The sequence below is a fragment of the Mus musculus genome, chromosome 2 (assembly GCF_000001635.26).
Source record: "Mus musculus strain C57BL/6J chromosome 2, GRCm38.p6 C57BL/6J".
NCBI classification, from domain to species: domain Eukaryota; kingdom Metazoa; phylum Chordata; class Mammalia; order Rodentia; family Muridae; genus Mus; species Mus musculus.
Window position 1 is genome coordinate 93,995,802 of NC_000068.7, and position 15,570 is coordinate 94,011,371.

Below are 15,570 nucleotides of genomic sequence, written 5' to 3' on the forward strand. Positions count from 1 at the left end.
GTTTCTGGAATCTCCCTTCTTGCTCCCACTAGTCCAAGTCACCCTCTGTAACTCTTCAGTCACAGCATGAGTCATGGTTGCAGCCACTTAAATGCTTTCTCTAATAAATGCCTTGCACAAGGTGAGGGCTGTCTGTCCTTTCCGTCAGTGGTAACGGGTCCACAGGACCTGGCATAGGGCAGAAATTCTTGCTGGATAAGCAAATGCATGAGTGGCACTTGGAAGGCCAGGTTTCCTATGAAGGAAGCAACTGGTTGAAAGCGTCTCACCAATATCATATACTCCTACCAGCTAACATGGAGGCAGCGGCTTTTGGGAGAGCCATACTCCTCATGGATTAGGAGGTAAGGAAAGCCTGTGTTTATGGCAGAGAATACTTACAGGTGGGGGCTTCTTCCTCATCTCAAAAGTCCGAGTGGCACCAAAACTGAGGGAAGCAATGACGGGGCAGCTCCCCAGGGATGGTTCATCGTCGCTGTGCCAGTCCACACTGTCCTTCTCATCCCGGTAAAAATTACACAGCAAGGAGTTGAAGGTGTGGCTGGTGTTCTCTTCAATGCGGCTCTTCAGAGTCCACAGCACAGGAAGCCACTGACAGCAAGCACAGGGACAGGCATACAAGACACAATGGGCAGCCATTAAAAAAACAAAACAAACAAACAAAAAAAACCAGAAAGAAATATGAAGTCAGCGGGTTTCTGAGAGGGCAATGCAATAAACAGAAGGCAGAAGAGTAGCTTCGTCTTCTCCCTCTATCTCTATGCTGAAGCAAGTCTGAAGGCTGGAGCTGTCTACCAGCTCCTGTTTCTCTTGCAGTGCATGTCCTCACAAAGAAGCCAATGCCAGGATGTTCACGGTGGTTCTGGAACATTAGTGCTGCCCTAAAAGGGGCAGTGGGGCTGCCGGAGCTCATGGATCCACACACCCAGGCTCAAGTAAAGAACAAAAGAACTCTCAACTGGGTGCCTCCTATTCTGTTCATATTTTATTCTAAACAACAAAATTGATTTCTTGAGAAATATTTAATATTTAGAGGCTAACTTCATAAAAATAGAACTCAAAGCCTGACTTAGTGGTGTGTGCCAGAAATCCTAGCACTTGGGAGGCCGAAGCAAGTTTGTGGCTCTCCTGGTCTATGGTATGTCAATGAACAAGTGTTCTTTTCTTTTCTGTAGAACAGGACCACTCTTAGAGCTAAAAAACTATGAATGTAATCATACTGCACAGCACTGCTTGCTGTCCACACCCAGTTTAGTGACGTAGTTTACACTCTGCAGCCACGTGCACAGGAACATCAGTAACAGGTTGTGTGTACTGGCTCTCTACAATTCTGTGTCTTACTTAAAGAGCCTCATCTGCTCTTTAGAACAGTGGTTTTCAAACTTTATACTATTAAAATTATTGATGGCCTCAAATAACCTTTGATGAATTTTACTGTTGTTGTTTGAATCAGGGTTTTACTATGTAGTCCTGGTTAGCTTGGAACTTGCTATGTATGCCAGGCTGGCTTTGAACTCAGAGATCTGCCTGTTTCTTCCTCTCTGGTGAGTACCACCATGCCTGGTTTGAACCTCTGTTCTTAGAGATTACAGCTTTTGATATTTACTATATTAAAGTTAGAGTGAGAGTGGTAGCACATGCTATAACGGCAGGGAGGCTGAGGCAGGAAAGAAGTTCAAGAGCAGTCTGGGCTATGTACTAAGGTCCTGTGTCAAGATAAATAAACACACCTTTGGTAATTTGTTTAAAATGCTACAACCACTCTGTGTACTTGGTATGTTCAATACAAAATTGGGATGAGAACGGCCCCGTTTTACAACTCCACACTGTCTCCACAGCACGCTCTTCCGCGTCTGCATTTGTCCTGCTAAAATCTGTGCCCAGCCCTGTCGGACAGATAGCAGGACCTGTGAGTGCATCCAAAGCTCAGCCTGGGCTGATTCTTGAGATAGTCTCAATTCAGAATTTGACCATAGCTCAAACTTTTTCTTATCTGTTACATTTAAACCATCAGAAATCAGAGATCAGGGGACTCATTTTCAGGGGTCAGTTCTCTTCCACCACCTGGGTTCTTGGGATTAAATTCAGGCCATTAAGCTTGGGGACTGACAAGTGCTTTTACCCACTGAACCATCTCACGGGTGCTAAACTCTGCATTTGCACACTCTATCTAAGTGAAGTGCTCAGTGTGAGGAGCACGGAGATCTCTGGCAGATTGACTGATGATGCTGAGGTGCCATTTACCACGTATAGCTCTGCAGCATCGGAACAGATGCCACACAGCTACCAACACACACTCTTGGCCCAGCAGTGAAAACACACACAGTCCCTACAAAGGCTTCCTGGACCCGCGGGCTGTCCTTTAAGAAGTACGGCTGTGTTCCACCTGGAAGAGACAGGATGGGTGCTCAGAAAGGACAGTGCAGTACTGAGCCCAGCCCCGTTTCTGCCACAGAAGCACTAGAGCAGCAAAGCTTTTCTACAGTGTGAAGCCAGAACAAAAGCTGGGTCTCTTTGTGGTTATCAGCATCACATTTACTATGCAGAGGATTAAAAAAAAAAACAGAGCAGGTCAATAAAACCAAACCAAACAAAAATGTTATTAAGCTGGCCCTTGTTCAAGAGAACAAAGTCAAAATGAAATCGCAGCCACCGCGTGGGTGAGCTGCGCTTCCTGCCCACCTCCAGCTGTAATTTACCTTCAGAGATAGACAAGAGATGCTAGAATTACACACCTAACAAGAAAACAAGAGTGTAAAGAAGATGGCTTTTCCAGAATAGGACTGAGAATCTCATTAGCACTTGCTGGACTTGCTTGGGACTCAGCACTGTGACAACATCAAGTTTGCATTATGTTTCTAAGTGGGTATATGTTTTTTCTTGGCTATTTTTGGGAGCAAAGTATAGAGAAAGGGAGCTATGGAGTGGGTAATGGAGGATTAATTTAGACTCTTTAACCAATTCTCTAAATAGAGATCCTTTAGAAGCGAATGTCTAAATTAGAATTCAGCGTCATCTTGCTGTTCAGTGAAGGCATTCTATCCTTAAAAGACATCTGAGGGAATATGTGAGAACACACAAGTCACAGAACAGGCTTCAGTGTCAAGAGTGGCCTCAGTGCCACAGAGGTGGGTCTGGGTCTACAGAAAGTGGTCATGTTGGTGGGACCTGCAGACAACTAAGTTTTAATGTATTTTATACATGGGATCCATTATCACTCAGTTTGTACAAAGACAAACCAGCTTCAAAACTTACAACTAAAGCTGGGCATTGTGGCCATGCCTGTAACATCACTGTGGACAGCCGGGGAAATAGGATTTTGAGTTTGAAGCCATCTTCAGCTATAGAGATTTGGTGCCAGTCTATTTAACAAGGCCATCTTAAAATAAAACACATACACACTCTGTACACACACAAACACACACACACACACACACACACACACACACACACACACACACAGAGAGAGAGAGAGAGAGAGAGAGAGAGAGAGAAAGAAAATACTCCATAATAGCAATTGTAATTTGAGGCTCTTTTGAGTGTGTGTGAATGTGTTTGCACATGTACATGCTCAGAGACCAGAAGACAATTTCTCAATTTCTCGTGTCATCCCAGAGCTGCAGTCTAGTTCCTTGTTATTATTATTATTTTTTTTTGACACAGGATTGTCCACTTGCCTGGACTTCACCAAGTAGGCTAGTCTAACTGGCCAGCAAAATTCTCAGCACTGGGATTCCAAACATGTACCCTTATGCTGTTTTACCTGGGTTTGTGGAGTTGAGGTCTCAAACTCATGAGGGTTTTCTGTTTGTGTAGCAAGCACTTATTGGCTGAGCAATCTCTCTATCCTACTTTGACAATTTTAATTTCCAGCAAGAGGCTTGTACTCAAAGACTATGAAATATTATACAGGTATTAAATTTACTGATACTAAGATTTTTAAAGGATATACAGTTAAGAAAATCATACATAGGCAATTTTTAAGTTTTATTCATTTTAGGGGGTTTTGTTTTGGTTGGCTGGTTTATGTTTTATGGTGCTAGGAACAAAACCCAGGGCCTTGTGCACACAAGGTAAGCACTGTTCAACTAAGCCATATCACCAAGCCAATTCTGTTTTTCCAGGGAAGGGTCTAACTATTTCAAACCTAGAGTCCTCTTATCTCTTTCTAAGTGCTGTGACTATAATTGAAAAGGCTTGTCATTGAAAAATTTTCTTTTGAAAACTGTTTAAAACAAATATGCCTCGAAAGTGAAAGACAATACTGAGCAAGGCCATGGTTTCTGTGTACTATAAAAATGGCTTTTTAAGCCCAAGAACTGTCACCAACAGACACATGGCAATGTCTGACTGAGAAAGCTGACTGAAAGATAAGCTGGGACAAAATGAAAAAGGACCTCCTCACAGCCTGCTTAGCCTCCAGCTTCACTGCTGTGGCCACAGACAAGCAGGTACATGGCTGTGACAGAGCAGGGCAGCTTCTGTTCCCTCAGAGTCTCCAAATCTACTTCAGAGAAAAGGGCATTTCCACTTCTGGGGCTTCACCCAACCCTAGGAGTAGAGCCCTTCAAAGCAGCGGGCTCTTCCTGTGACAGTCTGCCCTGTCCTCCTGGGTCCATGTTGTCCCTGGGTACCTCGGCACACAGGGGTTTTGTACTTACATGTTGCTAGGACTCTCAAACATGCCACATTTTTGTGTCCAAATGAATAAGCAAAACTCCATTTCTTCAACGTCTCTTTCAGTAAAGCACAACATTTTCATCAAGGCGAGAGTCCAGGAACTAAACAGGGAGCCAGTTCTTGGACCTTAAGTCTAGCCTTTGGACAAGCTTATTTTATATACTGAAATATCTTTGTCTACACGAATTTTTTTTTTTTTTTTTTTTTTTTTTGGTTTTTAGAGACAGGGTTTCTCTGTGTAGCCCTGGCTGTCCTGGAACTCACTTTGTAGACCAGGCTGGCCTCGAACTCAGAAATCTGCCTGCCTCTGCCTCCCAAGTGCTGGGATTAAATGTGTGCACCACCACATCCGGCTACGGATATTTTTTTTTATTTTATGAGATAGGATTTTACTCTGCTGTTCAGTCTGGCCTTGAACTTTATGATCCCCGCTGCCTTAGCTTCCTGAGTTGCAGGGTTACAGGCATGTATTACTATGCTCAGCTGTCATGGAAATCTTCAAAAACAAAGGCATCAGTAGAAACAAGCCCAAGGGGCAAGAAGTTGCAAGTCTGGAAACTGTACCCACAGAACGAATATAAAGCCAAAAAACCCAGATTCCATACAAGTAACAGCAGAGCTGAGAAGTGGAAAGGCTCTCTGCCCTCACTGCCAGCCGTAGGGATGTGCTATACATGAAACACAGCAGTGTTCACAGAGGAGGGGTCAGGAAGAAACAGCTCATTCCCCTGGGACCTGAGGCTCCAGGCCCAGTTCACTGTTTCAGTTTGCTCCCATCCTCCAAGCCCATCTATAGATCATGGGCACAGAGAGGACCAGAAGCAGGGTTTTGAGCCCAGAGGATTTTCTGAAACTCGGACTATCATGTGCCTCTATGAGGAATTACTTGCAGTATTGGACACTGAGACTAGAAAGCCACAGCAGTGACATCATTGTAACATACGTGAGGATTTGGTTCCATAGTGATTCTCGAGTAAGTGTAAGGAAGCTCTCCATACCATGCTGTAAGTCTTGGTTGCGGATAAGTTACATCTGAGAAAGAAAATACAGGGCTCTTGAGACAGTTGCTGCTGGGTGAGGCGCGCCTGCTACCAGCCATTGTGTGCCTGCCCTGTGCGAGGAGCATGGGGAACAAAAGGAGAGGAGGGATGACCCCAGTCCCTTCCTCAGACAGGAAATGGGAGGTGGCTAGGAGAACCTGGAAGGGCTACAGAGGAAATAAGGCATGCTGGCAGGGACAGCAGGGTAAAGGCTCTGGGGAGGGAAGGAGTTCCATCTGTTTGTTTCACTCATGGCAAAACCCAAAAAGTCTCAAAAAGCAGATTATGGGGAGTGGACCTCATGAAAAAAGACTATGGTACCAACAAGTCATCTGAAAGCAAGAGAATCCAGTAGTCCTGTGTCCTAGCATCACTGCGCATGCTCTTTTGATCTAAAAAGTGTGAGCTACTGTACCACATGCCTGCTTTGGTCACAGCGCATGCTATCTAAACTGTTTTAGAGAGGTTAGGGAGTTACCATCTCTCCCCAACAGATGTTAGTCACAACAACAGATCAAGCCCAGGTTGGGTACATGTGGCTCAGCGCTAGTGCTTGCTAAGCCACGAGACCCTGGGTTTGACCCTAGAACTGCCAAAAGAGGAGTGGGGGAGCCAATGTTTACTAAAGGCCAAACACAAACACACACACACAGACATACACACATCAGCCAGCGTTGTTAAGCAGATATCATGCATTATTTAATTTACTTAATTAACACAAGCATCTTATAATTTATGTCCTATTAGAGAAAATCTAGAATTACAGAGTCACTGAGGTATAATTTGCTCAAAATTAACAATTGCTTGGAATACTGAAGCAAGCAACCAAAGCCACATTATAGAAACTTCTAGAGTAGGGAGAAGGCTTCCCCAAAAAGGCTGGCTCCTGTTCTGACACCCGGATTTTTAAAAAAGCCAATTAACATACACTTTGTCTCTTCACAAGCTGTTCAAACTCTTTGCATGTCCTATGGAGTCTAGGTCACAGCAAAGGTGCCTCCTAGTGGTCATTTGTGGTATCGCAGGCATTGCTGGTATTGGGAGAGCAGCAGTGAGGGGCAGATCTCAGGAAGCTAATCAATTCTGGTGTACCTTTACAAGCTCAGGGGAGCAGACACTGAAACTGGAGGAGACTGGCTGACTCCAGTGGAAGGAAAGAAAGTACACAAAGTCAGTAAAAAGGTCTTCAGAAAAATGTGTGCCAAATGGATTAGCAAAAAAGAAAGCTCTAGAAACTTATGTGAAGAAGGAACTTGGCAGCATCTGAACTACTAGAGAAGGCAGTTAAAGCGAAAGGGAGAGGCCTGTTAGTCGCAAGCCAGCTAGTAGGGCTTCCTTGGCTCTGTGAGGTCTTGCCTCTCTCTTGTCTACTCTCCCTGACCTCTGAGCCTCTGTAGGCTATGGCTTCTGCCTGGCATACCACTTCCTGTCTGTGCCTTGGGGAGTCCAGCTGTGTTAAGCAGTATAGGGAATTCAAAAACATTTGAATGGGGACTAGGCAGCAACAACTGTACCCCAGAGGCCTACTTACCCTCTCTGATGCCCATCCTCTGTTTCCAGGGGACATCCTTACAAAGCTGCTCCAAGATCCAGTCAGCTTCCTTCAAGTCCACAAAGCCAGGATATAAGCACACCCTTAATGCAGAAAGAACCATCCATAGCTAAAGCACACAGAGAAGGTGGACTAGAGTAGTTTCTGTTGGATCACTTGATTAGACCCTCACTCTAAAGGAGAGAGAGAGTCATCTCACCACCTCCCTCCCATGCGAGCTTCACATAAAATAAACTCTTTTCATGGTACCTCTAAAGACATAAGAGAATACAAGAGATGTATGAAGCTTTTATAGAGTTCTGCTTCAAACAGCATCCAAGATTCTGCCAAGGAGACAAGTGGCAGAAATGATTAGCATGGTGTGGCTTCAAAACCAAGGGCAGGCACTTAATGCCTCTGTTTTTAAAACTACACCAATTTGAAGACAGACACCATCATGGCTTTCAAAATAAATACACCCAAATGATGTCTCATCTTACTAAATATAAACATAAATATATCCTATCCTGACACAGTTTCAGCTGAAAAAAGCCAGTTAGTATCCCTTTCCTAAGGAAAGTTCTGGAAGCCCACACTCTCTTGAGCAGTCTTGACAGCATCAGGTCCTCAGAAGGTTCATGTGACTGAAAAGATCCAGAGGTCATCTAAAGCTACTTAGTTAAAACAAGATGTGCTCAACCAAAGTTTGCTTTAAAGGGGAGTGTCTGGATTGGTTGGTTGGTTTCGGTTTTGCTTTTTTATCTTTGTCAACTTGACATAAACCACGGTCATTCAGAAAGGAGGAATATCAACTGAAGGATTGCCTTCATCAGACCAGCAAGTCTTGACTGATGATTGAGATGAGAGAGCCCAGTCTACAGGGGGTAATATCATCCCTGGTGAGATGGTCCTGGGGTGTTTAACAACACAGACATAGTAAGCCAAGAAGAGCAAGCTAGTAAGCAGCATTCCCCCATGGCCTCTGCTTCTGTTCCTGCCTGACTTCCCTCAGTGATCGAGTGTGACCTGAGAGCTGTAAGACAAACCCTTTCCTCCCCACGTTGCTTTTGGCCATGGTTTTTATCACAGGAATAAAAAAAGAAACTAAGACAGAGAGGTTTTATAGGTGATTAAAACAATAGTCACATTTTTTCAGGGTACTTCGTATCCAGCAGAAGCTACTATAAGCAATTTTCATTTGTCATTTCTAATGGATTTTTAAAAAAATAACTCATTGGTTTACAGTGATAATATATTTGTGTATTAAGGTATTTTCAAAATATTTTTAAATAGTGATTACACTTAATATATGATTTAACTATACGGAAATTCTCTTATAATTGCCAATCCTTGATGTGGCAATATAATATTACATATTGAATATACACATAGTTCATGAAGTGTAGCACCAATGATGAAGCACTCCAAAAAGACTAGAGCCAGCTCTGGCACTGAGTTACTGTGAGTGGTGGGGTGCAGAGAAAGGACCTTGGGCCTCGCTTCCTCATGACACTGCAGTCACAACAGTCCGTGTAACTGGTGGAAGCTGTGAAAATATTTTGATGCTAGCAATACTTTGTAAAAAGGAGTTTTACCCAAGTCTTGTTCCTTAATAAGACAAGTTTAAAGAGATGGTAACTCAAATGATAGCCAGTCAGGTTCCAATGAGGATTCACTTACCTAGACACACCAGTAGGTGACAGGCTGATTTCATACACACCCTCCCTGCTAAAGAGGCAGAGGAAAAGCATATATTAGTGGGAGGCTAAAACAATCTATCCTTTCTGCCTTCCCCAGGATTCATTTCCTACAGAAAACACTGTGAGGGAGGCATAAGCTCCACCTCTGTAACAGCTAGACAAGGGAAATGGTAGTGCATCCTCAATGGCGCTGGGAACAGAACCCTGACAGGTTCAGGCCATGAAACAGAAGTGGGAGAAATCAACTTCTGATTCTACCCAGGTAGGTTTCACCCACAATTTAGGCTGATACATTATCAAAATCTATCACCAAAGGAGGGTCTGGAGTACTCTCCAGGGGGCAGGCATATCTCAAAACCTTGAGCTTGTTACTTTCAAAGATACACGTCTAGTGAGATCTTCCTGAGTAAAAAGCCTTCAGTGTCCCTATAATTGTACTCATGGTCCCTGAGACCTAGACCCTCCTCTGCCAACTCCCAGTGTCACCATCCTCAGTATCAACTGCTTACACCCCCTTCACACAGAACTACAGGTGTTTCTAGCCCGTGTTTCCGTATGCTGGAATATTTCCCTACCAATCAGCTCACCTCCTAGTATGGCCAAGTGGAAACCTCTGACTCCCCTACAAAAATCTCACTTAGCTCTCCCTTTAAACTTTCTTTGACCATTAATCTGTACCAGTAACATCACCATCACATCCTGGGCCAGTATTAGATCTTCCATACAGAAGTACAAGTTCTTCACATGACTATCTTATTCCCTAGACTATGGGTTCCTTATGGGGCAAAGAATGGCTTATTCTCACAGCCTGCACACAGTGGATGGGTGATAAAAGATCACTGAATTTTTAATCAAATGTGGAAAGGTACAAAACTACAGATATGCAAGTGAAAGCTTCAGTGCAGAAAAGCAACAGAGAAGTCAGGTCACTTACTGTTTTAACAGGTTTTCATTTCATCTCTCTCTCCAGGGTTCTAGTCAGTGGTTCACGACCTTTGAGCTAGGCTCGTAGGAGCTGAATTAGCATGGCTAGCACATATTTCATAGCGACACATTTCTACAGAAGCCATCTCTCTATACAGGCCCTGAGGTATGAATACTCTGTTTTAATGAGATATACTGACATACATGTACAAACTGTCTCACTTTAAACATGGGGCAGGTTTCTGGGAACTGGCAAACAAAACTTTAGATTCAGCAAGGCTGAACCAACAGGGGTGGATGCTGTGACTTTCCTCAGGTTGCCAACTTCGCTCTATCAGTGATCGAGGTAATACTGCACAGCTACTATGCACACAGACCTAGATGGGCTTAAATGATTAGAATACAAACCCTTAACATATAGACAAGGAAATCAAACCCTAGGGAAATGGAAAGAACTCAGGACTAGTTCAATAGCTCACTTGTCACAAAGAGGAGACTAGATATTTCTTGAGACTATGGTAACATCTGTGTTAGCTTCAAATTCTTGTACAAGCCAATCTACCAATATCTAAATAGCATAACAGACTACTTATGAGCAGAACGTCTGCTTGATGCTAACTGCTAGCATAAAAGGATAGTTCATACTGATGATTTATTTACATCAGGTGGAAAGTGAGAGGCAGGAGAAAAGAAGCCAAAGATTCTCTCCCCAGCTTTGGAGAACATTCAGACACAGATCAATACAAGAGAAGGACATTTAGCATTGCTTAAATTGCTCAGGAACAACCTTGCGGTTTTAATAAATAGGCTGGAGGGTGACCTAGGTTAATGCAGCTCTTACAAGGCCTGCTACGGAAATGCTGCTGACAGGCTTCTCACCAAGCCAAACTCCAGTGACTTAGGAAAAAGCCTTTTTGGTTTTCAGTTTACTCTTACAGACAGGGCCAGGAAATCGACCCTAGAGGCAAACTTTAATGTGCAGAGATCTTGCTGTTTTCTATACTACTAGCAAACCCAGAAAGTCTCCTCAAAAAACCAAGTTCAAAGATTAAGGTAGGACTGTTCACACCCACTAAAAATTTAGAATCATTGGGCCATTCTCTTTAAAATGGAAGACGGTGGAGGGAATGGCCCCAGGCACCAACTTCGCTGTGGACAGAGCTTACTTACTCAATCACTCTGGGTTCTGGGGCTGCACGGACAACCTGCAAGGAAACAGGTAGATCTGAAGTCCAGAATGGTTCCAAGGGTCAAGAAGAGCCTGGCCTCTTATTTCGAGCCAAGTCAAGCTCCATAGGTTTAAGCTATCCTGTTGTCAGCCCTGCCTGACAACAGAGCTTTGTGTCTGCAATTCCCAGAACTATGTCACACTGGCCAGTTGACAGAAAAGGCCATACAATAGCACTAATCAACTTTCCTCTTGGCCAGAAACGATGCAAACCCCTTTTATTAATAAAGGAGATGTTTTAAAAAGTGGAAGATATATTCTAAGAGGAGTTCTGATATGTATATGATCGTTACAATACCAAGATGCCTAATTTTAAAACTATTTTTCCTGTATTATTTTTTTACGTGAAAGCTGAAAAAATAGTTCAGTTGATACAAAAGCATGAGGGGCTAAATCCACACCCACATAAATGCTGAGTGGGCACAGAGACTTATCTGCAATGGCAGAGCTCAGGAGGTAAAGACAGGAAACTTGCAGGATAATTTGGCTGGTTAGACCAGCTGAATTGCAAAGTTCTAGATTCAACCGAGATAATCTGGCTCAATTAAGGCGGGGATCAACTGAAGATGCCTGATGTCATCCTCTGGTCTCTGCAGGCACATACAAATGTGCACCCATACATGTGAACATGCATTTGCATAACACACACATGAAAATAAAATAAGATTGGACTCCATCCCCAGCCCTGCAGTACCCTTGTCCCCCCAAACCTGAATCTTCTATTTTTTACATGCCCCTACAGGTGGCTAAAAATCAGGCATTTTGCTATAATAACTGAAATTTCACAAGGATTTCTGTAACAGTTTTGAAGAAAGCATCATTATAGAGCTGTTAGCCCTTAGCTGGCCCACACAAGGCCTTAACCTGGTGGCCATGGCTTAAGTAGAGCTTCCCTGACAAAAAAAATAAAAGTTGAGGGTTTGGAGGGAGATATAGCCAAATAGTAAATGGAGCAGAACACAAAAATCTTCAGGCATACAAGACAACCAAAATATTCCACATTTCATTATTACTAGAATCCTTTGTTCTGCTACTCACAAGTAAATGTATTCAGCCACTATTGGAGAACCTGCTCAGAAACACAGCTTTTATAGGTACACCTTTGTTACTATTGAGGAAGAAACAACCATTTACCAGCTGAGGTTCTTTGAACACAAATTGTCGGTCACATTGCTGCTGTTCCTTGCTCCTCCAGGCTGGCCCCGCGGTCTGGGAAAGACGGCTCCTAGCAGGGGAAGCTGAAATAGGAGAGAACAGTCTCAACAAGAGCCGATAAGAACTGCGTGAAGATGACTTATGACCTCGAGATGTAATAGGCAAGGACAACAAACAGCCTCAATGCACTCTCACCAAATACTACACTGGAGAAACCACGTTCATACCCTTAGTTCACCATCCACAGAGCAGACAAAATGGCAGTCACATTTACAGAACAACTGTTAACAACTCAAGTGGGAGTTCATGATAAACCAAAGCATGTAAATGAAAGAGGATGGCAGCTGTGCACATGCACACACACAGTCTCTGCAGGTTCTTGCCTGGCTGAGTAGCAGACTGGCTCTTGGTAGGTGTAGCCCAGCCTCCCTGCACTCGGGCTCGCTGTCTCTTGTCCTCCATGGTGAAGAAAAAGCGTTCTGTTCTGAGATGTCAGAAGATTTCATTCCCCATTCAGACCAAGGGATGGCTACCTGTTTTCAAAACGAAGCGAGTGTTTTATTAAGGCAGTGCGTGCCTGGCCTAGTAAAGGGTAAGTACGTGCTTTAATGCGGTCAGAAGAGGCGGCTTAACAGCAACAGAGCTGCTCTACTTTACTACATCTCTGTCAAGGGCTGGATCAGGTGGACTACTGGCTATCAAGCCCTTTTACCATAGGCGGTCTAACAGAAAACCATGTTATTAGATTGGTCCCAAGAGCAGACCACATGCATGCAGCTCTAACATTCCCATTGTCCACAGCATGAATATGGAAAACTCGGCCAAGACCAGGCTCCCCAGTGCAGTGCTCCTTACCACCGGCTGTACGGAGCTTCCCTGGAAGCCTTAAAAGCAGCCATGACAGAGAAACCTGAAGGACTTCGGCCACATGAAGTAGAGAAGCACAGAGACATAAACGCTACGTGACCTTACACACAGCAACTTAAGAAAGCTGAACCCTAAGAGTAGAATGTGATTGCTTATGACTAGGGAAGGGGGCTAGGTGGGGGCAAGGACACTGTGGATCCAAAGTACAAAGTTTCACTTGGATAACAATAAGCTTTACTGACCTCCTGCACAGAACAAGGGCCATAAATACCAAATCACTGCTGGGAATGGTGGCACATGCCTTTAATCCCAGCACTTGGGAGGCAGAGGCAGGCGAATTTCTGAGTTCGAGGCCAGCCTGGTCTACAGCAGGACAGCCAGGGCTACACAGAGAAACTGTCTCGAAAAAAAAAAAAAAAAAAAAAAAAAAACAAACAAAAAACCAAATCACTGGATAGCTCAGTTATGAAGAGTAGATTTTAAATATTTCCATCACAAAAAGGTATACGAGGTAAGAGATGTATTAATTTGATGCATTCATTCTATATCAAAAGCATATATCAAAATGTCACAGAATACCATAAATAAGAACAATGATTTGTCAACTTTAAAATTAAGTTTGAAATGAAAATCTAAAATATCCATGTACCACTTTTAAAACTACAATTTAGGAAAGACTCTATTTCTATGTTTATAACAAGCAGCAAAGGGTAAGATATGCTAATATGTATAGAGATCAGAAGGTTTAGTGACTTACAGAGACACTCAGGAAATCAATACTGATGAAAAGTTCAACTCTTGTCAGGTTCCAGCCTTGAGCTAATCAAACCCCCTATAATTTTGCCCAAAGGTTACCCTATAGCAAATACAGAATTCTTAAGGGTCAGGTCACATGTTCGGAACCTGCGAGCCACTTCTTTATGAGTCTAGGAAAGCTTCTAGCTCTCAAAGACAGTCCACTCATATGACTGCTTACACCACAGGTTCCCAGGCCTCGTCTCCTAGACCTTCCGATCCAACAGAGCTCAGGGCTCTGCTTAAATCTCCTTAGGACGTAGAAATGATGGTTTACAGGCACATACCAGTAATCCCAGCATCCAGGAGGCCTGAGCTAAATACTGAGACCCCGTCTCATCACCGACAACCCATCAAGTGCTTATCATTTACCAGGTAGGGCCTTGGAGAAGATGTCGATTCCCTCAAAAAGTTAATGACACAATCAAATCCAACTCTCCGGGCTTACCGAATGTGTGAAGGAAACCCTCGTGTATCATATTCTCGGAGACCTAAAGGCATAAGACTAGTGGGGGTCAGTGAAGGCCTCTGACCTGCTCACCTTGACGTGACTTGTTTAAGGCAAGTGGTGAACAGAAATTCCAGAGTGCTGTCTGAGACTTCCTGAGTGCTGTCAGTTCGAGGAGTCCCAGAACTTAATAGGTCCTAACAAAGGTCCCGCCACCCTGGAACTCCAAGCCTGAAAACCTTAAAAAGAACAAGGGCTCTGGCAGGTGCAGGAACTTGCTTGGAATGCACAGATCTATCCCGTCCCGCCAGCAAACCCCGTGGCAGCGGACGCCACCGTCTGACCTCAGGCCTCTCCCTCAAGCAGGAGACAGTCCCGCCCTCGAGGCTGAGGTACAGAGAAATGGCTAACAGCCTTCTGATGGCCCAGAAACGGACCCTCGGGCAGTCCTCACACGCCTGCCCCCGGCTCGCGGCCAGCAAGCCAGGAAGGAGCTGGGCGCCCCGGACCAACCTGGCTGGGCCCTGAGCAGAGGTCCCGACACGACCCTAATCAGCCGTCTGGACGCCGGGGAACCTTCAGAGTGAGGCACCAACTCCTGCAACGTCCAACCACAGGCCTCCGTTGCGCGTAGTTCCTCTTAGGTGACATACTGCCACCGCTTCCGCTTCCGGTGGGTAGCCCGGAGTCCGGGTTGCCCCGCATCCCTGGCAACTAAAGGGCCGGGTGGAGACGCTGAAGGGAATATGGTCGGAATGGGAACTGGAGTCAGGGGCACATGTGGGGATGAAGATGAGCCTCCTAGGCCTAGGTCCTCAGGAAACTAGTTCCCGAAACCAGTGCTGGCATCTTAGGTCTGTTGTGCAAAGGGCAACCGCACTCTCCCGGAACTTGTACTGATCCGGGAGTAGGGAGGACTGGGACATGCTGGGTTCTGCTATAGAATTCTCTCCTTACCTTGAAAACCATGAAGAGTCTAAGGTGCGCTTTGTTCTCAACGTAGCGCGCCCGTCTTTTCTACACAGCATTTACGCTGGGACGTGAGAGCATGCCTTATTTATCTGAGTTCCTCAGTGCTAAGGAAACTTTACTTGAGTCCACAGATCTGTCTAAATTTCATTCCAATGCCACCATTTGGGGCAAGTGCATTGCTTACTTTTTAAGTGGTCCTGTTAAGTGGGATTAAATGAGACAGCAGCGTC

The 15,570-nt window shown here is 44.5% G+C and overlaps 1 protein-coding gene across 5 annotated transcripts in view; it reads right to left on the reverse strand.

The window, feature by feature from the left end:
- The window catches only part of Alkbh3 (alkB homolog 3, alpha-ketoglutarate-dependent dioxygenase), a 30,201-nt gene extending 15,178 nt beyond the window's left edge, over window positions 1–15,023 (reverse strand). The window contains exons 1-9 of one of the 5 annotated variants that reach the window (XM_006500123.4): window positions 14,882–15,023; window positions 14,462–14,607; window positions 12,642–12,791; window positions 12,238–12,341; window positions 11,046–11,080; window positions 8,932–8,979; window positions 7,252–7,355; window positions 5,624–5,712; window positions 382–591 (exon numbers count right to left, since the gene is read on the reverse strand). In XM_006500123.4, the coding sequence (XP_006500186.1) occupies window positions 382–591; window positions 5,624–5,712; window positions 7,252–7,355; window positions 8,932–8,979; window positions 11,046–11,080; window positions 12,238–12,341; window positions 12,642–12,720 (669 nt within the window). In that variant the 5' untranslated portion in view covers window positions 12,721–12,791; window positions 14,462–14,607; window positions 14,882–15,023. The remainder of the gene's footprint in view (window positions 1–381; window positions 592–5,623; window positions 5,713–7,251; window positions 7,356–8,931; window positions 8,980–11,045; window positions 11,081–12,237; window positions 12,342–12,641; window positions 12,792–14,461; window positions 14,608–14,881) is intronic. The other 4 variants (NM_026944.1, XM_006500125.3, XM_030252043.1 and 1 more) reach the window with 4 other exon arrangements.
- Window positions 15,024–15,570: the final 547 nt, after the last annotated feature.